Source organism: Oncorhynchus mykiss, chromosome 10, assembly GCF_013265735.2.
Source record: "Oncorhynchus mykiss isolate Arlee chromosome 10, USDA_OmykA_1.1, whole genome shotgun sequence".
Lineage (NCBI taxonomy): Eukaryota > Metazoa > Chordata > Actinopteri > Salmoniformes > Salmonidae > Oncorhynchus > Oncorhynchus mykiss.
In genome coordinates this window covers 9,705,269-9,728,889 of record NC_048574.1, presented here as the reverse complement: position 1 = coordinate 9,728,889, position 23,621 = coordinate 9,705,269, and the positions used below count along the sequence as shown (strand labels likewise).

At 42.5% G+C, this 23,621-nt stretch overlaps 2 protein-coding genes across 3 annotated transcripts; both read right to left on the bottom strand.

Annotated features, from left to right (window-relative positions):
• Positions 1 to 1,485: 1,485 nt before the first annotated feature.
• On the bottom strand, positions 1,486 to 4,259 carry foxi3a (forkhead box I3a). The gene is made up of 2 exons (XM_021617551.2): positions 3,493 to 4,259; positions 1,486 to 3,308 (listed from the first exon to the last, which is right to left on the bottom strand). The coding sequence occupies exons 1-2, from the start codon at positions 4,085 to 4,087 to the stop codon at positions 2,761 to 2,763; spliced, it is 1,143 nt and encodes a 380-aa protein (XP_021473226.2). The 5' UTR covers positions 4,088 to 4,259; the 3' UTR covers positions 1,486 to 2,760.
• A 2,085-nt stretch (positions 4,260 to 6,344) lies between these two features.
• On the bottom strand, positions 6,345 to 22,108 carry lcp2a (lymphocyte cytosolic protein 2a). Of its 2 annotated transcripts, XM_036989649.1 has the most exons (22): positions 21,829 to 22,108; positions 21,477 to 21,571; positions 21,273 to 21,335; positions 21,075 to 21,121; positions 20,517 to 20,582; positions 20,395 to 20,420; positions 20,245 to 20,285; positions 19,935 to 20,133; positions 19,644 to 19,741; positions 19,488 to 19,554; positions 14,679 to 14,780; positions 14,207 to 14,232; positions 13,916 to 13,935; positions 12,940 to 13,059; positions 10,941 to 10,965; positions 10,780 to 10,792; positions 10,559 to 10,649; positions 10,366 to 10,427; positions 10,134 to 10,243; positions 9,378 to 9,452; positions 7,543 to 7,692; positions 6,345 to 7,190 (listed from the first exon to the last, which is right to left on the bottom strand). In XM_036989649.1, the coding sequence occupies exons 2-22, from the start codon at positions 21,552 to 21,554 to the stop codon at positions 7,038 to 7,040; spliced, it is 1,632 nt and encodes a 543-aa protein (XP_036845544.1). In that variant the 5' UTR covers positions 21,555 to 21,571; positions 21,829 to 22,108; the 3' UTR covers positions 6,345 to 7,037. The 2 variants fall into 2 exon arrangements, with proteins under 2 accessions (XP_036845544.1, XP_036845543.1); XM_036989648.1 differs by having other exon boundaries at positions 21,477 to 22,108.
• Positions 22,109 to 23,621: the final 1,513 nt, after the last annotated feature.

Genomic DNA, 23,621 nt, shown 5'->3' with positions numbered 1-23,621 from the left:
ATCAACCAGTCACAATCACACTCCTTCTCAGAATCAACCAGTTACAATCACACTCCTTCTCAAAACTAACCAGTCACAATCACACTCCTTCTCAAAATCAACCAGTCACAATCACACTCTTTCTCAGAATCCACCAGTCACAATCACACTCCTTCTCAGAATCAACCAGTCACAATCACACTCCTTCTCAGAATCAACCAGTCACAATCACACTCCTTCTCAGAATCAACCAGTCACAATCACACTCCTTCTCAAAACTAACCAGTCACAATCACACTCCTTCTCAAAATCAACCAGTCACAATCACACTCTTTCTCAGAATCCACCAGTCACAATCACACTCCTTCTCAGAATCAACCAGTCACAATCACACTCCTTCTCAGAATCAACCAGTCACAATCACACTCCTTCTCAAAACTAACCAGTCACAATCACACTCCTTCTCAAAATCAACCAGTCACAAGCACACTCTTTCTCAGAATCAGTCTTTACTCCTCCCTCTCCCTCCATGTTAGGGGAACAGTCTTTACTCCTCCCTCTCCCTCCATGTTAGGGGATCAGTCTTTACCCCTCCCTCCATGTTAGGGGATCAGTCTTTACCCCTCCCTCCATGTTAGAGGATCAGTCTTTACCCCTCCCTCTCCCTCCATGTTAGAGGATCAGTCTTTACCCCTCCCTCTCCCTCCATGTTAGGGGATCAGTCTTTACCCCTCCCCCTCCCTCCATGTTAGAGGATCAGTCTTTACCCCTCCCTCCATGTTAGAGGATCAGTCTTTACCCCTCCCTCCATGCTATCAGGATATAATATTGATTAAAAAAATCCACACTTTTACAGTGTCAGTTTTATCAGCTGCTGTACAATATGATACAAAACACAGGAAATACATTTTTGACTACACTGGGCCTTTAAAGATTGTATTTGCCAATATGAGAAAAATAACACAATTACAAATAGCCGTCTGTTCATATAGTGTAAAAGGAAATAAATGTGTTAAATAGGTTATTAGGTCTCCAAAAGCATGGCAGACTGATGTTGAGAGGCATGGGCTTGTACCCTGAACACAAGAGGGGCACATAAAGGGAGACAGGTGTGAGGAGAGGGCGCTGTGGCAGTAAGTGGGAGCAAAGGGGAACCTTGAGGAACAAGTTCTGTTGCATTTATCTTTTAGTTCACTGGCTGTCAAACCTGTCTTTTTCCCCCCCTGTTCAGCGTTGTTTAACGGTTTCTTTATCTCCCTCATTTCACAACCTGTCTCTGTGATGTGGATCATTGACTTTAATGGGAGCTTGACTTGTCTTCTCAACCAAAAGCACTGGCAATCACAAATCTTGATCAAACTGTGTTTAAGCACCATGCTAAATAGGAATTTCTGAATTAATCACAACCCAAATAACGTTTTGGGGTTTAAAGTGTGACCATACCCTGTATTTCTCTCTTTTATTCAGTTTTAAATAAATACTCCCAGAAAAATAGCAGTGAGAATGTCTTGTTTATGCTGTTTTTTATTTTACCAATATGAAAAAGCATGAGGACATGACATTTATGTACAGCTCATACACAACCCACACGTTTTCACTAAAGTCAAGAATCCCTCAATAATCATTTGACAGATAGTTCAGTTGATATTATGAAGACAATACGTGGAACCGCAAACAATATACATATGTACAATCAATTAAGAGAGAGAAAAAAAACATTGTAAATCACCCACTGTTTAGTATGAGTTCAGTGCACTTTCATTCTCTGCTGGGGAAGACATTCCAGTGAGTTTGTCGAAGACAAGCTGCCCTACGGTCTACACTACACCGTACGGGTTGTTCCACAAAATGAGTGCCTTTTTTTTGATACTTTAAGTAGAAATTGTGCGCAAATATTTAAAAGCCTGTTATATTAAATGAAGTGCATGGGAAATTCAATACATCTGAATTATAATACGAATAAAGATTTGCTAAAGTGCCAAACTTCAGCATTTTGACAGGTCCCTCTGTGACTTCTAGGAAGATTTTAACCCACTTAACCCCAACATTTCTCCAGGTTTTCACCATCATTGTAAAGCCCTGGTTATTATGTTACTTTGGCAAAGTCATTTCTAAAGATGATTATTTATTTACTGTTATTAGTGATTTATTTTAAGGTCAATCCTGTTATGTGAACTGAAATTAAATTTTAAATATGGTGAAGCTATTCCTTTTAAAATCTTTTTTTCAGAAGACACATTGAACATTTAACAGTCAAATCATAGCGTGAAAGCAGGTGAGCTGGCTCTACAATCTGTTTTGTGGTGGAAAACTAAGCGGGTCGAGCATAATACCTCAATCCTGTTACCCATAGATAGACAGGCTAGAATTATTTTTTTTATCAATAGACACTAATTTGTGAAGCTTTGCTTTCAATTGCCCCTCCCTGTTGCACACAACACGCTTCCATTCCCCCTGTCACAAGGGGATTTATGGCTCATTTAAGATGGTCAACCCTGTTACTTGGCACTTATTATTATTTTTTTTTTAAACATTTTTTTTTAACCTTTATTTAACTAGGCAAGTCAGTTAAGAACAAATTCTTATTTACAATGACGGCCTAGGAACAGTGGGTTAACTGCCTATTCAGATGGGAAAGGGTGTTTTTCATTAAGTTGAACCAGTGCTCTTTATGACAGAATGTTAAAAGTAGGTGAATTTTTTTGTTTTTAAATCTGGCAAATTAAAGTACTCGAAGGCACCTAATTGGTGGAACGACCCAGTAGATGTATCAGTTGTGCTTTACACCTCTGTGCCTTCCCGTGGGTAAAGCATTGAGGCAGAGTCCAGGGCTGGGTATAGTTGGCTGCTGAGCTGGGTGAGGACAGAGTCACTGTAGCCCGCAGGGTAGAGGGGAGGAGAGGAGGAAATGGTAGGCTGCTGTGGATGGGACATACAGACCTCCCACTGAGGCGTCGGAGCATTGGGGGAGTAGGAGCCGTATCTCTGGGCCGGAGAGACCCGTTGGGACAGCTCTGTAGCCAGGCTAGGTCTGTGGAGGGTATCTGACACTACTGTGTTTGATACCGTCCCCACTTCAGCCATCTGAGACAGGAAGCTGTTCAGGCAGAGGGAGGGGGCTGAGGAGATGGGGGAGGGGCCGCGCTCGGAGGAGCTGGAAACGTCATTCATGTTGTTGTGGTGTTTGGGGCTGGACTCTAACGACTCAGAACCTGAGGAGCCCCCCTCACCAGGCAGGGAGTCCGACTTCCTCTTCCTCTTGCGACGGAAGTTGCCGTTGTCAAACATCTTCTCACAGTTGGGATCCAGGGTCCAGTAGTTACCCTTGCCTATAAGGAGACACATAAGTCATTTTTGTTAAGGAGTTGCTCTCACATAGTTAGGCAAGAGTTAATATTTGTCTTTTTTTCAAGGTTATACTGTACGTGTATACACTTCCCAAACATTGAGTAGGCATGGAACACCTTGAAATTAAAAGATACATTTTAAAAACCAAGTTCCAAACGTTCTTACCTGGATCATCCTCATCTCGGGGCACCTTCTTGAAGCAGTCGTTGAGGGAGAGGTTGTGGCGGATAGAGTTCTGCCACCCGGCCTTGCTCTTGTTGTAGAAGGGGAAGTTGTCTGCAACATATTGGTAGATCTGGCTCAGGGTGAGCCGTCTGTCTTGGCCCCCGTGGATCGCCATGGCAATAAGGGCAGAGTAGGAGTAAGGTGGCCTGGCTAGCTTCATCAGCTCCTCCTGAGAGGGCATGGAGAACCAGCTCAGGTCCCCTACACCACCCCTCGGCGCGCCAGCACCCAGATAGGGCCTCTGCATGTTGTAGAGTTGGGGCACATAGGGCCCACAGACTGGCCCTGTGGGCCCACCTAGGTAGGGAACACTGTTGAGCTCTGGGCCGTTGAACCACAAGTAAGGGTTGGAAGGAGGGCTGGTGTAGTCTCCCAGGTCGTAGGAAGTAGGGGTGGCCTGCTGCGGGCTAGGCAGGGTTGGAGTGCTGTAGAAGTTGTTGCTGTACAGGCTGAACTCTGGAGGCTCCTGTTCGAGGCTAGGGTACTGGGTTCCACAAGGAGGTGGGGAGAGGCCCTGTGGCACAAACGACATCATGCTCACCCACAGACTGATCCTTGGATTGGCAGCTGGTCTCTTCAGTCTAATAAATGGCTCTGGTAAAAAATAAATAAATCTGGATCTCGCTTTTCTTCAGTATTATTTGTTCCTCTGTTTCCAGCTGAGAGGTATTTTCCTTTCACTCTGTATTTAGTGTCCAGTGCAGGTGCATCACAACCTGACACCTGTCTCACCTGATCAATTTATAGTACTACAGCAACACCCATGTCTGCTCTCATTGGGTGTTTCTGTGACTATGTCATTTGAGTGAGTTTAGGCGTGGAGAATTCCCTTTGAATAGGAGGTGAAATTCCACCAGTTCTCCACCAGAAGTTAGTCTAAACTCTGTGAAATGTTTAGCTATTTTAATTTGACATCCAACCATTTACTTAAGAACATTTTAAAGTTGGTTATTTTACAGCAGAACGGGATAATGAGTGCAACATTTACAAATGTTACAGTAATTTAATGTATAACAATTTCAAGACTCAAATATAATATATAAATATAACGTAATATGAAAGGATAATTGAATGTCAGTTGAATTTGAAGTTTGTACATTTATTTGTTTTTCCTCTAACATAGTTGTATGTGCAATATGCGACACTGTTTTATTAAAACGATAGGCTCAACATTCCAAGGGGAAACTGCATTTAGGCTTCTTCCTATACATCATTGTATTGCTTGTGAATTATATATTTGTTCTATCCCAAAACTTTTTTCCCCCCTTGTCCATTTCTGAGATGTCACAAACATTTTAGACATCATGCTTGTTGAAATGTAGATTTTTATTCAGAAACAGGTGTTATAAATCCTACAACGAATTGGGTTGGGTGTGAAGCCATTAACACCTTCATCGTCAAAACAGATATGATTGTTAAAACTATTTGTATTATGTATTATTCTCCATCCCGCCATGGATGATTTTAATATAATTTATTTACCCCGCCAAATAATGATTTTAAGAATGCCCTATTCTCCATATTACATTACTGTAAAACATACAATTGTGTTATTTCTCTGCGCATGGACATTTAAAGCTCACAAAATTGACATATCATTAGCAGTTCTGAAATGTCTCTGTTTTGTTTTTCTCGCATAGGAAGCTATACTCGTAGTTGAATTGATAAATGGCCGTGGCCAGGACGCCAGGAATGAATATGCTTCCATTGTAGCGTGCTCTGCAATGCCCATAATAGGATACACAAGAGCGGAGCGCGCTCGGAGATATTTGGTAGTCTGCACACATTGTGCGCGGATTGGTTACCATGGCTTCTTTTTCATGCAGAATAATTCGTTTTTACTGGGGAAGGTAGTATGTACCGCAATGGAATTTTTCGGGGTGGGTGGAAACACAAATATGAGATGAGTGATTCAGGAACGTTATGATTACATGCCTCAGTTCAGTGATCCATGCAGGCTTAGAAGAGTTGATGTACTTTTTTTTTATTTTTTACTGCAAACATTTCTGCACAGTCATGTGTCCTGTAATCCAAGCCTGAATATGGGCAGAGACATGATGGCAGTTTGATTGTTTCTGCTTTTCATCATTTGTGAACTTGGAAGTTCCTTCCAAAGATATATCCTACTTTGTCAGCTTAGAGATGGTGTCTCTCTCAAATTGCCTGCAAGGACTGGGCTAAGTGTTCCATGATTCCTTTCAAAGAAACAAATCTCGGAGGTTACCAAGGATGGCAGTTAGTGTGATTATAGTAATCCTCTTCAGTGGTGCTGACACAGACATAACGGCACATCTGTCCCCCCTGGGGGTTTATATTGTCTGTCTGCTGTTGTATTTTACATACTGGATGCTTAAGATCTTCACACTCCAAATGACAAGGCTTGTGTAAATTACAACAGACAAATAAGAGAGATTAGGGACATAAATCTTGTATACGGTCTGATTTCAATACCGATACCGACGGTGAGGCATTGTATTTTACAACAGGTTAGTAGTGCAGATCCGACACGCTTTCGTATTCACTTGCCTAATATTACAGCGCCAGATCAGCAGTAAGGAGCCTTTGGTAATCGTCCATGCTTCAGAGAAGTTAGAGAAACAATGGACGTCGATGATATAAAGTTGAATGAAAAAAAGAACAGAGGTCAGAGGTTGGAACAGAGGTCAGAGGTTGGAACAGAGGTCAGAGGTTGGAACAGAGGTCAGAGGTTGGAACAGAGGTCAGAGGTTGGAACAGAGGTCAGGGAAGTTTTTCCTAGTGTGACCAATGATTTGTAGAATTTCTGCCACAAGTTTCCAATTTAAAAAAAAAAATGCAAACGTTTATTTGAAACATTGATAATAGCTATGTTATAGAACATACAGTGTGAGAGATTAAAGAATATAGTTTTCATTTAACCAGTAAACAATGCAGGAAATTGAAACAAAATCCATATAATAAAAGCTCAGCAGTTGTGACTCGACCACCCCACCACCCCACTATTTCCTTACTTGGATAATGTATGCTTCTTCTGATTTATTGCAGAGCTAGCTGCTATTCTAGACCTTTCCATTGCACGTAACAGGGAAATAACAGAGAGCAAACACAAGCATTTACGTAACTACTCACATGGACATGTTCAGCGTCTGTGCTTTCAATACACATTGAGACAAAAACTAGGAATATTATTGTGTATATGGACTTCTTTCTGAGGCCCATACAGTGAACAGTTGACAGAGATGTACCGTACCTACCATCTCAATCCAAGAGTCACTTGTCTTTATATGAAATTACCTTACATGTAAAAGACTATGAACTGCAATTCAAAGGTTGCATAAGTCCTTCCACCCATAATGTGAGTGGCAGTCCTTTAAAACCACTGTGAATCTTGACTATTGCTCCATGTTATTGTTATCACTCCCCCAGCTGTCTGTTAAAAGGACGGGTAGAGACTTGCTAGTGCTCCGCCTGCTGGGTAGATCAGGGGACACTGGCTCTGCTGTCTGTTAAAAGGACGGGTAGAGACTTGCTAGTGCTCCACCTGCTGGGTAGATCAGGGGACACTGGCTCTGCTGTCCTGATCCACGGTTCTTAGCATCAATCAGCAGAAGAGGTGACTGTCTGTAATGAGCAATGATGTGTGCCACCATCGGATAGGTCTGGAAGATAAAACATGAACCAATACATTAACAGGGCATCATTGAGCTGTGTCATAACAGAAGTTGAAACATAAAATGTAAGATGGCTTGCTGTACATCTAATTGAATCTCGTAGTTGATGTTTTGGCAAAAAAAAAAATGGCTATATAACAAACTTTCAGATGACAGATTCATGGATCTAATTCACAAAGCTCACTGCTTCATCCTCAGAGTGATTGATAATATGATATAAAATTACACATATTACTCTGACTGGTCATACTTAGGGATATGAGTTCATTCCTGACCATGTGACCTGGTCAGGAACAATTCTTGGCCATAGTCAGAATTGAATGAGGCAGATATTGTGTACCTCTGAGACCTTCAGACCAGTCCCCAGCAGAAACTCATTCTGTTCACAGCGGATCTGGATGTTGTAAACTTTGTCCTGATAGAGTACCATGAGTGTATAGGGCTGAATGGACGACCGTTTCGAGCTGTCCCGTACCAGAAATGCACCGTCCTAAACAGGTAATGAAACAGAAAAACATTGTACATTATAGTGGTGTTTGTGTTGTATTCTATCACCAAAGAGCACTGGTGAACTATCCACATAAAAAAAATATTTTATACTGTATATTGTCATTTTGGACAGTGAATTCGGAAAGTATTCAGACCCCTTGACTTTTTCCACATTTTGTTACATTACAGCCTTATTCTAAAATTGATTAAATAGTTCCCCCCCCTCATCAATCTACACACAATACCCCATAATGACAAAGCAAAAACAGTTTTTTTTTTTCATTTTTTTTTAAACATTTTTTTTTATTTTTACAAAGAATACCAAAATACAAACTGAAATATCACCATTACAGAAGTATTCAGACCCTTTACTCAGGACTGAGTTGAAGCACCTTTGGCAGCGATTACAGCTTAGAGTCTTCTTGGGTATGACACTACAAGCTTGGCACAACTGTATTTGTGGAGTTTCTCCCATTCTTCTCTGCAGATCCTTTCAAGCTCTGTCAGGTTGGATGGAGAGAGTTGCTGCACAGCTATTTCTCCAGAGATGATCAATCGGGTTCAAGTCCGGGCTCTGGCTGGGCCACTCAATGATATTCAGAGATTTGTCCCGAAGCCATTCCTGTCTTGTCTTGGCTGTGTGTGTAACCGATGTGAAATGGCTAGCTAGTTAGCGGTGGTTAGAGTCACTTGCTCTAAGACCGTGAAGTAGTTGTTCCCCTTGCTCTGCAAGGGCCGCGGCTTTTGTGGCGCGATGGGTAACGATGCTTCAAGGGTGGCTGCAGAGGGTTCGGGGCGAGGGATGGAAGCTATACTGTTACATGTGCTTGGGGTGGCTGTCCTGTTGGAAGGTGAACCTTTGCCCCAGTCTGACGTCCTGAGCACTCTGTAGCAGGTTTTCATAAAGTATCTCTCTGTACTTCATCAAGTATTGCTCCGTTCATCTTTCCCTCAATCCTGACTAGTCTTCCAGTCCCTGCAGCTGAAAAACATTTTTGGTACCCTGCCCCAGATCTGTGCCTCAACCCAATACTGTCTCGGAGCTCTACGGACAATTCCTTTGACCCCATGGCTTGGTTTTTGCTCTGATATGCACTGTCAACTGTGGGACCTTATATAGACAGGTGTGTGTGCCTTTCCAAATCATGTCCAATCAATTGAATTGACCACAGGTGGACTCTGATCAAGTTGTAGAAACATCTCAAGGATTATCAATGGAAACAGGATGCACCTGAGCTCATTTTCAAGTATAATAGCAAAGGATCTGAATACTTATGTAAATAAGGTATTTCTGTTTAAAACGTTTGAAACATTTCTAACAATTTCTAAAAACCTGTTTTCGCTTTGTCATTATGGTGTATTGTGATGTCATTATGGTGTATTGTGATGTCATTATGGTGTATTGTGATGTCATTATGGTGTATTGTGATGTCATTATGGTGTATTGCGTGTAGATTGATGAGGACAAATTTATATTTAATCCATTTTAGAATAAGGCTGTAACATACAATTTTGAAAAAGTCAACGGCTCTGAATGCTTTCCAAATGCACTGTATGTGATATTGCATTGTCCCTTCAAAAACCATTGTCACGATTCTTCTGTGAGAACAGAGTGTGAATGTCAGTTTGCCTGTTATTACAGTTAACCAGGTGTGTGAGTGATATTGACAGCAGAAGATGTCTCACCATGTTGACCTGTCTGAGACAGCCCTCCGCTTGACCCCGTGTCACCTGACCAACGTACCACTGAGGGTTCAGGTCCTACATATTCACACAGGAACACAATCACACATCAATCAGATGGGATTTGTGACTTTGTGACCTGTTACTAATTTCTGTGATAGGCTTCAGACCAAAAAAAACACATTAACAAAAATCCTTGAGTTTGCAACATGTTTCCACATTGTTCAATAGAAGTGAGTTGTTAAATGCTCCAAATGACCATTACTTGCACATACTGTACTATATGAGGACCTAGGGAAATATTTGATCTATTCAATAAGAGCTGACTAGTTTTAGAGACAAAGGGCTCTGCTCAACACAGCTGTTGAGATTAGTGGTTGGCAGCCTGAACGTACAATGCTCCCTTAGAATAACAATGCAATGGCGCCACCTACTGAGCTATGCAAGTCATTGCATCACTAGACCACATCCAACATTCATGTACGGTCATATTTGAGAATCAATCTATCTATCTGTCTGTCTGTCTGTCTGTCTGTCTGTCTGTCTGTCTGTCTGTCTGTCTGTCTGTCTGTCTGTCTGCCTGCCTGCCTGCCTGCCTGCCTGCCTGCCTGCCTGCCTGCCTGCCTGCCTGCCTGCCTGCCTGTCTGTCTGTCTGTCTGTCTGTCTGTCTGTCTGTCTGTCTGTCTGTCTGTCTGGTCTGTCTGTCTGTCTGTCTGTCTGTCTGTCTGTCTGTGTGTGTGTGTGTGTTGTGGGGATCACCTGTTCATCCTCTAGGTCTGCCGGTGGGGGGATAGAAGCTTGCATAGGTGGCGGAGGGGGCATAATGTGTCTGTCTGGCACAATCCTAGAACTGCTCCTGGGCGAGATGGCTTAGAAAGAAAGAAAGAAATTAGAATCATACCAGTTATCGAAAGGAGAAGTTGTGACACACATATACACACCGTACAGTATATTTTAAGGATGGGTACTGAAGTGAAAACAAAGCACTCACATGCCTGCAGTGCCTGCAGTTTTGAAGGTAGAGATGCAGTTGAAGCGATATTAGGAGGAAAGCTGGAGAGAGATGGAACAACAGTGTGCAGATTACCATTAAAATGTGCGTATCTCCAGCAAAGTGCTGTCCTCCATGTAAGCCTAGAGGCCATTTGAATTCCTAACTTTGGACAAGACAAAACTGATCTTACCCGTCTGAATGTAAGGATTGTCCGGGGAGCACTGCTCTAGGGTGCCCTGGTCTAGGAAATGTGTTGGAGTTGTATGGTTTGGGCATGGGCACTAAAAGAGAGAAACGCTCATGCAATCACTATGACTGCATAGTCCTTCAATGTAAAACAGGATGAAGATTAAATAGCTACAATGTAAAGTTCCCTTAACAAGTCGAAAAAGGTTTCAGAAAATGTCTTACCATCATCTTGTACCTGTTGATGACATAATATTAAACATTTTATGAGGAGGAACTATAGACTTTTCTCAGTTACGATAAAGACACAGTTTGAAAATCCTTATCAGCCTCTTCCCACCCCATCATGGTGATGTCACCACGTGTACACCAAAATATACCTTTACCTCATTTCTTGCATCAGACACATATCTGCAACACAAATGGAAATGACAGTTGAATTAAGTTGCTATATTCACTTGCATATCGCTTCTTGGTGTTGAACTCAATAAGCGAGCACGAAGATTTAGTCAAATCCTGTATGTGCAACAACCAGCAAATCAAACAAAACGCAGGCGGAAGGCTAATCATAAAATGATACACATCTTGAGATGCAGAGTTCCTTCATTCTATAACAAGTAAAGGTCATACGAAGCTGTGCTCTGTGGCAGTGATTCACCCCAGCTCAATTAGCTCCTGCTGACTAAACAACCGCAATTCCAATCCGTCACCCCATGTATTTCTGATGAAGTGTACTTCCTTATAAACCGGGTGGTTCGAGCCATGAATGCTGATGACAAAATTACATTGATAATCAGTTTATAATAGCATTAAGGCACCTCAGGGTTTGTGGCATAGGGCCAATATACACTGCTCAAAAAAATAAAGGGAACACTTAAACAACACAATGTAACTCCAAGTCAATCACACTTCTGTGAAATCAAACTGTCTGATCCTAGGAAGCAACTCTGATTGACAATAAATTTCACATGCTGTTGTGCAAATGGAATAGACAACAGGTGGAAATTATAGGCAATTTGCAAGACACCCCCAATAAAGGAGTGGTTCTGCAGGTGGTGACCACAGACCACTTCTCAGTTCCTATGCTTCCTGGCTGATGTTTTGGTCACTTTTGAATGCTGGCGGTGCTTTCACTCTAGTGGTAGCATGAGACGGAGTCTACAACCCATACAAGTGGCTCAGGTAGTGCAGCTCATCCAGGATGGCACATCAATGCGAGCTGTGGCAAGAAGGTTTGCTGTGTCTGTCAGCGTAGTGTCCAGAGCATGGAGGCGCTACCAGGAGACAGGCCAGTACACCAGGAGACGTGGAGGAGGCCGTAGGAGGGCAACAACTCAGCAGCAGGACTGCTACCTCCACCTTTGTGCAAGGAGGAGCAGGAGGAGCACTGCCAGAGCCCTGCAAAATGACCTCCAGCAGGCCACAAATGTGCATGTGTCTGTTCAAACGGTCAGAAACAGACTCCATGAGGGTGGTATGAGGGCCCGACGTCTACAGGTGGGGGTTGTGCTTACAGCCCAACACCGTGCAGGACGTTTGGCATTTGCCAGAGAACACCAAGATGGGTGTATTGGGGGGCCGCACAGCCCTCCATGTGCTCGCCAGAGGTAGCCTGACTGCCATTAGGTACCGAGATGAGATCCTCAGACCCCTTGTGAGACCATATGCTGGTGCGGTTGGCCCTGGGTTCCTCCTAATGCAAGACAATGCTAGACCTCATGTGGCTGGAGTGTGTCAGCAGTTCCTGCAAGAGGAAGGCATTGATGTTATGGACTGGCCCGCCCGTTCCCCAGACCTGAATCCAATTGAGCACATCTGGGACATCATGTCTCGCTCCATCCACCACCGCCACGTTGCACCACAGACTGTCCAGGAGTTGGCAGATGCTTTAGTCCAGGTCTGGGAGGAGATCCCTCAGGAGACCATCCGCCACCTCATCAGGAGCATGCCCAGGCGTTGTAGGGAGGTCATACAGGCACGTGGAGGCCACACACACTACTGAGCCTCATTTTGACTTGTTTTAAGGACATTAGATCAAAGTTGGATCAGCCTGTAGTGTGGTTTTCCACATTAATTTTGAGTGTGACTCCAAATCCAGACCTCCATGGGTTGATTAATTTGATTTCCATTGATAATTTTTGTGTGATTTTGTTGTCAGCACATTCAACTATGTAAAGAAAAAAGTATTTAATAAGAATATTTCATTCATTCAGATCTAGGATGTGTTATTTTAGTGTTCCCTTTATTTTTTTGAGCAGTGTACCATGGCTTAACTAACCACTGAATCACAGTGTGTTTATTTAAGGATCAGTTGATGTGTAGTCTATATGTGATGTGTGTCTGGAGCGGTGCCATGTGGAGGATGGAGGGAGGTGCACTGCAGACCTGTTGTTGTTCAGCGGGGCTCTGCCGACCGACGAGCTGCTCCTGCTGACACTACTTGACACAGGGAGGGGAGGTTTGGGCATTCTGGGAGGGTCTGGGCCCCTCTCTTCTGCCTGAGGCCTGGATATAGGAGCAATGTGAAGTCAGAGGTTCCAAAACTGGACAGTGTAGTTACCAATTCAGGAAGTCATAGCTTGGTTAATTTCTTGTAGAAAAGGCACCGTTTTTAGAAACTGAATGTATGTATGTACAACAAATGTGGTGTACAGTGCCTTCAGGAAGTATTCACACCCCTTGACTTTCCCACATTGTTGTTGTCTTACAGTCTGAATTTAAAATGGATTACATTTAGATGTTGTGTCACTGGCCTACACACAATACCCCATTATGTCAAAGAAGAATTGTGTTTTTCCAAAATGTTACAAATTAATAAAAAATGAAAAGCTGAAATGTCTTGAGTCAATAAGTATTCGACCCCTTTGTTATTACAAGCTTAAATAAGTTCAGGAGTAAAAATGTGCTTAACAAGTCACATAATAAGTTGCATGGACTCACGCTTTGTGCAATAATAGTGTTTAACATGATTTTTGAATAACTACCTAATCTCTGTAAACCACACAAAGAAATGGTCTGTAAGGTACCGCAGTCGAGCAGATCATTTCAAACACAGATTCAATCACAAAAACCAGTGAGGTTCTCCCATGCCTCGCAAAAGCGTTCTGTTTTGGGGCAAATCCACAACAACACATCACCGAGTACCACTCTTCATATTTTCAAGCAAGGTAGTGACAATTAAATCCATTTTAATCCCACTTTGTAACACAACACATTTCTGAAAAAGGTCCACGGGGTGTGAATATACTTATGTGCAGTCATCATTCAAACAGAAAACAAGGTGTCAATGACATTGTGAAATAGAATAGCGAGAAGTCACATGACTGGAAAGCAATACAGAACCAAAATAAGTATTCTGTACCTCCATGAATGTGGAGCAGGCTGCGTGTGAGAGACAAAACAAACATGTCATACACTTCATTGTGAAATCTTCATATTTCAAACTATTAGCAAAGTGTCTGGGATGGTCTTTAAACACTCATATGTCAACATTCTTATAGCTATTAGCTATACAGTTATATAGGCCAACTACAACTTTAGCAAGCACATGCAAAGATCTATAGGCATATGTTTGTTCACTTGACATTAGGATGAGAAGAACGTTGTTTGGACACACAGGACTGATCCAAACATAAGCAAAGTTCATTCTCACCATGTTAGTTGTGTTTAACTTCGTTGCTGTGTGGAATAACAGATCAAGTCAGTACGAGGGCATAAAAAAACATGATATTATTGCTTTATGGTGATGATAAATCCAATAAATGTGATTAAGTATGTAAATTGAACATAAATAGAAAGCATCCTCTCTATACTAACATTGACACATACTTATGGAAGAGGAGCTGTTACATGACATGTATCTGTGGGCAGGCAGGTGTAGGAACAGACAACTGCAGTAGTAAACATTTTCTTGCTAGGTTTAGATTGGTGTGAGACACGGGAGGTTGGTGGCACCTTAATTGAGGAGAACGGGCTCGTGGTAATAACGGGAGCGGAATCAGTGGAATGGAATCAAATACATCAAACACATTGTTTCCAGGTGTTTGATGCCATTCCATTTGCTCCATTCCGGACATTATCATGAGCCGTCCTCCCCTCAGCAGCCTCCTGTGGTGTGAGAGTACCTGGTATTGGAGATTCAGCAAGTCTTGTGCGATCCAGTTTGGTGGGCTTTCTTCTGCGGTCAACTGGTGGAGCGGGGGCAACATTTGAGGAAGTAGCAGGCACTTTAAAAGACAATATGAAAAGACAGGGTACAAATCAATACAAGGGAATAAAAAGTGTTCAAATGCTATATTTAAGCAATACGGCACGAGGAGATGTGGTTATGGCCAATATACCACGGCTAAGCGATGTTCTTCTAAATTGTATTTATTTATTTTGAAACATACAATATACTTGCAGTGAAGCCGCTCAACAACTACATCATACCAGTCATCCAACATATTCCCATTCAGAGAGACACACAGAAGCATCCAGGGTCAATGCCCTGCTCAAGGGCATGTTGGCCGATCTACCACCAGGCCAAAAAACGTGAACCTTGAACCCTCCAAGATCCCCCCACAGTTCCCCAATAGCTGTCCCTCAACCATTCAAGACCCCTCCTACAGTCCCCCCCCCCCCCCCACAGTTCCCCAATAGCTGTCCCTCAACCATTCAAGACCCCTCCTACAGTCCCCCCCCCCCCCACAGTTCCCCAATAGCTGTCCCTCAACCATTCAAGACCCCTCCTACAGTCCCCCCCCCCACAGTTCCCCAATAGCTGTCCCTCAACCATTCAAGACCCCTCCTACAGTCCCCCCCCCCCCCCACAGTTCCCCAATAGCTGTCCCTCAACCATTCAAGACCCCTCCTACAGTCCCCCCCCCCACAGTTCCCCAATAGCTGTCCCTCAACCATTCAAGACCCCTCCTACAGTCCCCCCCCCCACAGTTCCCCAATAGCTGTCCCTCAACCATTCAAGACCCCTCCTACAGTCCCCCCCCCACAGTTCCCCAATAGCTGTCCCTCAACCATTCAAGACCCCTCCTACAGTCCCCCCCCCACAGTTCCCCAATAGCTGTCCCTCAACCATTCAAGACCCCTCCTACAGTCCCCCCGCCCCACAGTTCCCCAATAGCTGTCCCTCAACCATTCAAGACCCCTCCTACAGTCCCCCCCCCCCCCCACAGTTCCCCAATAGCTGTCCCTCAACCATTCAAGACCCCTCCTACAGTCCCCCCCCCCACAGTTCCCCAATAGCTGTCCCTCAACCATTCAAGACCCCTCCTACAGTCCCCCCCCCCCCCCACAGTTCCCCAATAGCTGTCCCTCAACCATTCAAGACCCCTCCTACAGTCCCCCCCCCCCCACAGTTCCCCAATAGCTGTCCCTCAACCATTCAAGACCCCTCCTACAGTCCCCCCCCCCCCCACAGTTCCCCAATAGCTGTCCCTCAACCATTCAAGACCCCTCCTACAGTCCCCCCCCCCACAGTTCCCCAATAACTGTCCCTCAACCATTCAAGACCCCTCCTACAGTCCCCCCCCCCACAGTTCCCCAATAGCTGTCCCTCAACCATTCAAGACCCCTCCTACAGTCCCCCCCCCCCACAGTTCCCCAATAGCTGTCCCTCAACCATTCAAGACCCCTCCTACAGTCCCCCCCCCCCACAGTTCCCCAATAGCTGTCCCTCAACCATTCAAGACCCCTCCTACAGTCCCCCCCCCCCCCCCCCCCCCCACAGTTCCCCAATAACTGTCCCTCAACCATTCAAGACCCCTCCTACAGTCGTCCCCCCCACAGTTCCCCAATAGCTGTCCCTCAACCATTCAAGACCCCTCCTACAGTCCCCCCCCCCCACAGTTCCCCAATAGCTGTCCCTCAACCATTCAAGACCCCTCCTACAGTCCCCCCCCCCCCCAAAGAAGAAGAAAAAATAAAATAAAAATACAATTAATTCCAGTCCCCGCCCCCAGGATGCACCCCAGTGCACCAACAACCAAGATAATGAACCCCCACCCCCAAGAACCCCCCCAATGTACCAACAACCAAGAGAATGAACCCCCACCCCCAAGAACCCCCCCAATGTACCAACAACCAAGAGAATGAACCCCCACCCCCAAGAACCCCCCCAATGTACCAACAACCAAGATAATGAACCCCCACCCCCAAGAACCCCCCCAATGTACCAACAACCAAGAGAATCAACTAAAGAGAAAAAAGGAAGACAGAAGAAAACAGAAAACGACAATGCTAAAATAAATAAACAAAATAATATATTTAAAACAAAGGACATCAAGGACAACTGAAATCATAACAGCAATACCAACTGTATATGTTTGTGTGCATGTCTGGCACTACTACATGTATGTTTGTGTTCTTGTATGTGTTTATTTGAATGAGAGTGTGTGTATATGCATGTGTACAAACACCTGCATGGCATCAGCCCCAGGCTGACCGGCATTAACTGTAAAAACACTGCCACTTAGTGTCATTCAAATGTACTTTTTAATAGGTTTTATTTAGACTTTTTATTTTATTTGTAACTTTTATCTTTGACCATCATTCTATCTTCCACACAGCAACTCCACTCCCACTTGTCTCCAATTCCTCAACTTCCCTCATCCCATCTATCTCTGCTGGCCACCCACTTCGGGTTTCTACGCAACACATATCTTTCAACTATGCTGTGATGTTTAACACATTGCGAGTTGAAGATAAATACTTTTACTAAGAGTATTGACTGGCCCGGTCTCTCCAAATCTCTTAACAGTATTATTTCTAGGGTCAATTTTAGATCAATGCTATGCATTTTCAGCCATTCCTGAACATGAGACCAGAAACAGGCTACCTGAGGGCAATACCAAAATAAATGGTCTATTGAGTCTGTATCCTCACAACAAAATCTGCAGAGCTCCAATGATTTTATGCAACAAATATTCAACATTTTGTTGTTGGCAAGAATTCAATATAATAATTTTAGCTGAAAAGAACGAAGTCTTGAATCTTGCGTTGTTTTTATATATCAACTCATACACCCTGTACCATGGAATCGGTACATCAAAAATCTCTTCCCAACTATTTTGCAATCTGTATGGCACAGTTGTCAACATCCTGGTTCTCAAATGAAACTGGTATACTTTCCTATTTATGTTATTTTTATTCCTCCGCCAGTTTTGATCCTTTATATTGGGCAGACAGAACAGTACCATTCCTCCTCCTGCTGCCACCTGCCTCCTGCATTTTTGGGGTAATGCTGTAATCAATTGGTTGTACTCTTGGATTGAGCAGATCTTCCCGTACAATTCTGATAACTCTGTGAAGGACATAACTCTACCATTCCCATTTACAATATAATTTAAGAACAAAATACCCCTTTCAAACATCTTTCCCATAAATACAGGTATTTTATCAAACAGCACATTTGAGTTCAGCCATAATATTTGTTGGAATATTTGTTCTATCTTTTCAGGGGGATGAAATTGAAATTGTAGCCAGCTCTGCAATGCTTGTTTGAAAAAGAGAGATACTTTGAAAAAAGTATCCTATTCAATTAATCGAAAATGAGACACGGCAATCTGCACAAAGGCAAAAAGGCAATTTTTAAACAATGGATGAGCTTTTCTTATTAATCTACTTGAGAACCATTTAGGGGTCAAATAAAACTTTTGAATGAGTGAGGCTAGAGAGAGAGAGAGGTTCAGTGGTTTTATATTTAATAATCTCAACCCACCCAATTCATATTCATTATCTAGATAGGCACGTTTTATTTTGTCTGGTTTAACGTCCCAGATAAAGCTAAATATTTTTTTCTCGTATGATTTGAAAACTAATCATCAGGAGTAGGCAGCGTCATAAGTAAGAGAGTAAACTGAGATATGACTAAGGAGTTAATCAGGGCAATTTTTCCATAAATAGACAGGTATTTACCTCTCCATGGTTACAGGATCTTGTCTATTTTTACAAGTTTTCTATTGAAATTCATTGTGGGGAGCTTATTTACATCTTCTGTGATATGACTACCAAGTATGTCTACTTCACCATCAGCCCATTTCATAGGTAAACTGCAGGATCATTTAAAAAATGTATTTTTTAAAGATCCAATACGTAATATTGTACACTTATCATAATTAGGTGTTAGTTCAGAGTACAGAAAAGTTAGATTTAATGAGACATTTCAGGGATCTAGCTTGCGGACTTAATATAAAACTTGAGTCATCGGCATACATGGACACCTTTGTTTTTAAGCCTTGGATTTCTAATCCTCTAATGTTGTTATTGGATCTGATTTTAATAGCTAGCATTTCGATGGCCATAACGAATAGATATGGTGACAGCGGACACCCTTGTTTAACTCCTCTTGACAATTCAAAACTCTCTGAGAAGTAGCCGTTATTTACTATTTTACACCTGGGGTTGTTATTCATTATTTTTACCCAAGAAAGTTACCAAAATTGAAAAAATCCGGACATTTATAAATAAAATCCAGTCTTACTTTATCAAATGCCTAAGAGCGGCAGGGTAGCCTAGTGGTTAGAGCATTTGACTAGTAACCGGAAGGTTGCAAGTTCAAATCCCCCGAGCTGACAAGATACAAATCTGTTGTTCTGCCCCTGAACAGGCAGTTAACCCACTGTTCCTAGGCCGTCATTGAAAATAACAATTTGTTCTTAACTGACTTGCCTAGTTAAATAAAGGTAAAAAAAAAATAAAGATGTTCTTTATGCACGACACAATGCAGAGTGCCTGGATACAGTCTTTAGCCGTGTTATACCACAAACCCCCAAAGTGTCTTATTGCTATTATAAACTGGTTACCAACGTAATTAGAGCAGTAAAACAATTATTTTGTCATACCCGTGGTATGCGGGCTGTCAGCCAATCAGCATTCAGGCTCGAACCCCACAGTTTATAATTATAGTTAGATAGTAACATTCCAGATTGCACACTTACACTTGCCAGTTATTCTGCCAGGGTGCTGGGGAGATTGCTCTCTTCTGGGTGGGGGAGGTTGCAGTAGCTGCAGATACAAGGAATGAAATGTAATGTTGAATGACTGTGTGGAAGGAGGGAGGGAGAGAGTGGAGGAGTCAGAGGGAAGATACTCACACTAGGGTGACTGGCAGAGGGGATTGGAGGACCAGCCCCAGGGCGTTGAGTTGTTGGAGGAGGATGGCTTCTAGCTGTACTGCGGTGCGGTGTACTATCTAAACACAGAGACAGAGAGACAGAGAGACAGAGAGACAGACAGACAGACAGACAGACAGACAGACAGACACAAAATTGTATCAATGTGGAACAAAACAAATTAAAATGTTGTTAAAATTGAAAATCACAACATATATTCTTTGTGAGAGGAGTTGAGCACGGCAAGGCAATGTTGTATTGATGTCTCCGTACCAATGTATTCTCCGTCAGCCATGGGCTTGGCAGCACGGAGCTGATGGGGAATTTCTTCAGGCGCCTCAGACGGAGGTGACTCATAGCCGTTGTCACTGTCCTCAAGTCCAACATCCTCTGTTGGTGACTCGTAATCTCCCCCACTGCCATCATCTTCCTCAGCATCTGGATTCTCATAGTCTTCGTCACTCCCCTCATCCTGGGAGAGACAGACAACCAAGTTGAATTCTGATGGAGTGATAAATCATCTAGGGAGGAACACTTTAATGGAATAAAACAGGAAGGAATGGTATGCCAAATACAGACTTACAAATTCATCCGGTCCCCAGGGCTGATCCTCTTGTGGCATAGCTGTAGTAGGTAGCAGTACAATGGTAAAATTGGCAATTTATCATGGTCCAATTGCTTCTCTGTTGATCATAATAACTTGATCTAAAGTAAGGTCTGAAATAATCCATACCTGGTTCATATTTTGGTGCTGCAGTTCTAGAGAAAATACAGAGGAGAGCAAAATTGCGCTTGGATATTGCTTTGAATTGAATGACTACAGTTGAATAGCTAAGAATGGCAGTAAGTGCACACCTTTTAGTAAAGAATCTCCTTTTTTCTTCTTTCCTGTTGATTTCACTGCAGATTTTGGAGATGAGTCTGCAGAAAGAGCATGCAACATTGTGGCAGTAAATACGGCTACCATATTTTGGGGCAAACAATGCTTCCATCTTTTGTCACACAGTCGTGTAGCGACACAGTCAAGAACTGCCTTGCAAGTTGTGTTCTAAGCATGTGTCAGATCTTCAATATTGTGAGCAGTGATTGGTGAGTTCTATTTGAGTCTGCCACTGTGACAGGATGTGGTATCTGAAGTATATTTAAGTTTCAATTTCAGTCTTTGTCTCCACATCTTCTTCTCTAAAATACGGCACACTGGTACACTCCTCCCTCTCTGTCTATCTCTCATGGTCTCTCTGCTTACTCAGTTTCCTGCCCTAAAAACACTAATGTAGCTCCATTTTCTTGCTGTTGAATAGTTTCCTTTCCCTGTGCAATTAGCATACTTCCCAACGTATTCATAGTTTAATGTAATTGTTGTAATGTTCAGTTTTCTTAAAATAATGAAAGAGAAAGTAATTCATCACTCACGGCGCATGGATTTTGGGGAATTTCTGATGGTCATTTTCAGTCATGTTCTACAAAATGATAGATTAAGTATTTCCATCAAGTGATACATTTACATGACAGTCAAAAGCATTGTTTGAATATGACATTCATGATCAAAGATGAATAATTATACAAGGAACATACGGGAAAAGGGACACACATCTGCTTCATATCACTTACCAAGAACCTTTGTCCATTTATGCTACATTTCATAATGACTTTATCGCAGCCACTTAAATTCAACTGTAAATGCATAAAACACATGAATTAATATGGATCCTGGGAAACAGCATTGAATATGATGTTGTAAGACAGAGAACTGAAATGTTACAGGTTGTGAACTGTCAACAAAAGGTTCAATAATTTATTCTGAAAATGACTTACCTTCTTCATGTAGTCTGCCAATTGGTGTGGATTCCAGTCCATTACCACTGACTTGGATGGCACTCGGTCAAAACTCATTGTTCCCTTCTCTTCTTCTGAATATAAATGAAATACAAAATCCTTTGAAAGACAATTGACTGCAACACCTCCTCTGTTACGGTGCAGTCATATCCACAGCCATGTTCGACTTCGAGGCCTGTCAGAAAATGGCTCCTTGTATCTTGCTGCTACGCCCTTGGCAATGCTCTGTCTGGCCCTTTGTCGAGGAAGTTTGCAGTCTGACCAGTATTCAGAGAAATAAAATAGGAAGATATTACTCTTTCACCACACAGAAAAGCATTACAACACTCACCACAAGTGCAATCTGAGGACTCCAGAAAGAAAGAAAAAACGTCACTATTTTGTCTCCTTCCTCTTCTGTGAAATCATGTTGGGTGTGTCAATTGTCTGGTAAGTGATGAAAGCTATTCACCAAGAGTTATGTATGATCTGAAGTCCAGACAAGAGCAACAAACATTTAAATGTCAATATCTTAAATGGTAGGCTAGTCAGTTATCTGAGAGCTCTGAGAAAAGAAAGAAAGAAAGAAAGCAAACTTCCTCATGAGTTTCCTGTTGACGATGACAGTGGGGGCAATAGCAAAGAGAAGTTATAGCCCCTTCTAAGAACAACTGCAGTTAACATAGAAGCATAACACTATACACAATAAACCTAATAACACACACACACACACACGCATACACACACGCACACACACACACACAAATCACATAAATTGTTGTTGTTACTATTTTATTTATTTATTATTACATAAGTGTCACAAACAAATGTCATAAGTTTAGAATGGGAACAGTACACAGAAACATTTAAAATGTCAGTTATTCTAAAATAATGATTTATGTGTGACATATTCAGAATGAATCTTATTTGCTTTAATTTGAACCATAAAATGAACACACATTTAATGTTATCTGACAAAGGTTTGGACAACAACAGCAACTTTTTAACTTTAATGACTTGAGACTTCAGCAAGGTCACTAACTTGTAAAAAAAAAAAGAATCCAAGACTAAGGTCAGTAGTGATGGGCATTTGGGCTCTTTAAAAATATATATGTTTTGTATTTTTTCTATTCAAACAGTTTGCGATAGTTTGACTATGATTGGTGTTAAAACAATTCTAATTAAATTATTAAATTGAATCAAACTCTACCTAAACCACAATGTATTTTAAAATGCATTGGTTTGTTATGAAAAATAATGCTATTAAACATTTGCATTTAAAGTATAACTTTTTAATGTATATAAACAAAGTCCATATCAATAACCATTCAAACTAATACAATCTGAACAACATAATAATAGAATATTGCACCATATCAAAGACAAATCAATAACGATGTGCAAAAATGCACACTTAAAACATTAAACTGGTCCCTCATTTCTCTCTCTTCTTTATTGTCATGTTATAGTCAGCAGCACACAGCAATGCTGACCAGATTTTGCTTTAAGAGACATTTGCATTCAGAAATGCAAGCTGCCTCAATTTCGAGGGGCTGATGCGGTTTCTTCTCCCAGTAATTATTTATCCAGTTTTTCCGAGAAGACCCTCTCAGAGGGAACGGATGTGGCCACTATGCAGTCTCTCTGTCATGACTATAGTAAGCCGTGGGTAGACAGAGGCCTTGTTCCTCCACCAGCTCAGAGGATCTGCAGATAGGATCGGACCTCCATTATGGCATCTGCTGAGGGATTCCTTCGTGCTGCATCCCCAGTTGCTCTCTCTTCAAACAGCATCCAAACAGCAGATGTTTGTGGCACTACTGCTGGTGCTTCTGCTCCATCTGCTCCCTCTTCTTCCTGTTGCCCTGGTGCCTGAGCGAGCTGACTGCTGGGGCTGTCCCTCCCTGCTGATGAGGTTATTATTCTTTGAAGAGCCTCACCAATCACTCTGGCATCACTGAAGGATAACTTCTTAAGCCTGTGGTCAAGTGCAGCGGTTTCTGATAGCACGTGATTATATTCCATTCTGTGGAACTTCCTGTCCATTGATGAACATAGGGTGTCCATCAACTCTGTCACATGTCCTGTGGTTACATTTGCTTCTCTCTGGTGTGACTGTGAGTGAGTTGGCTCGGCCCTCCCTCA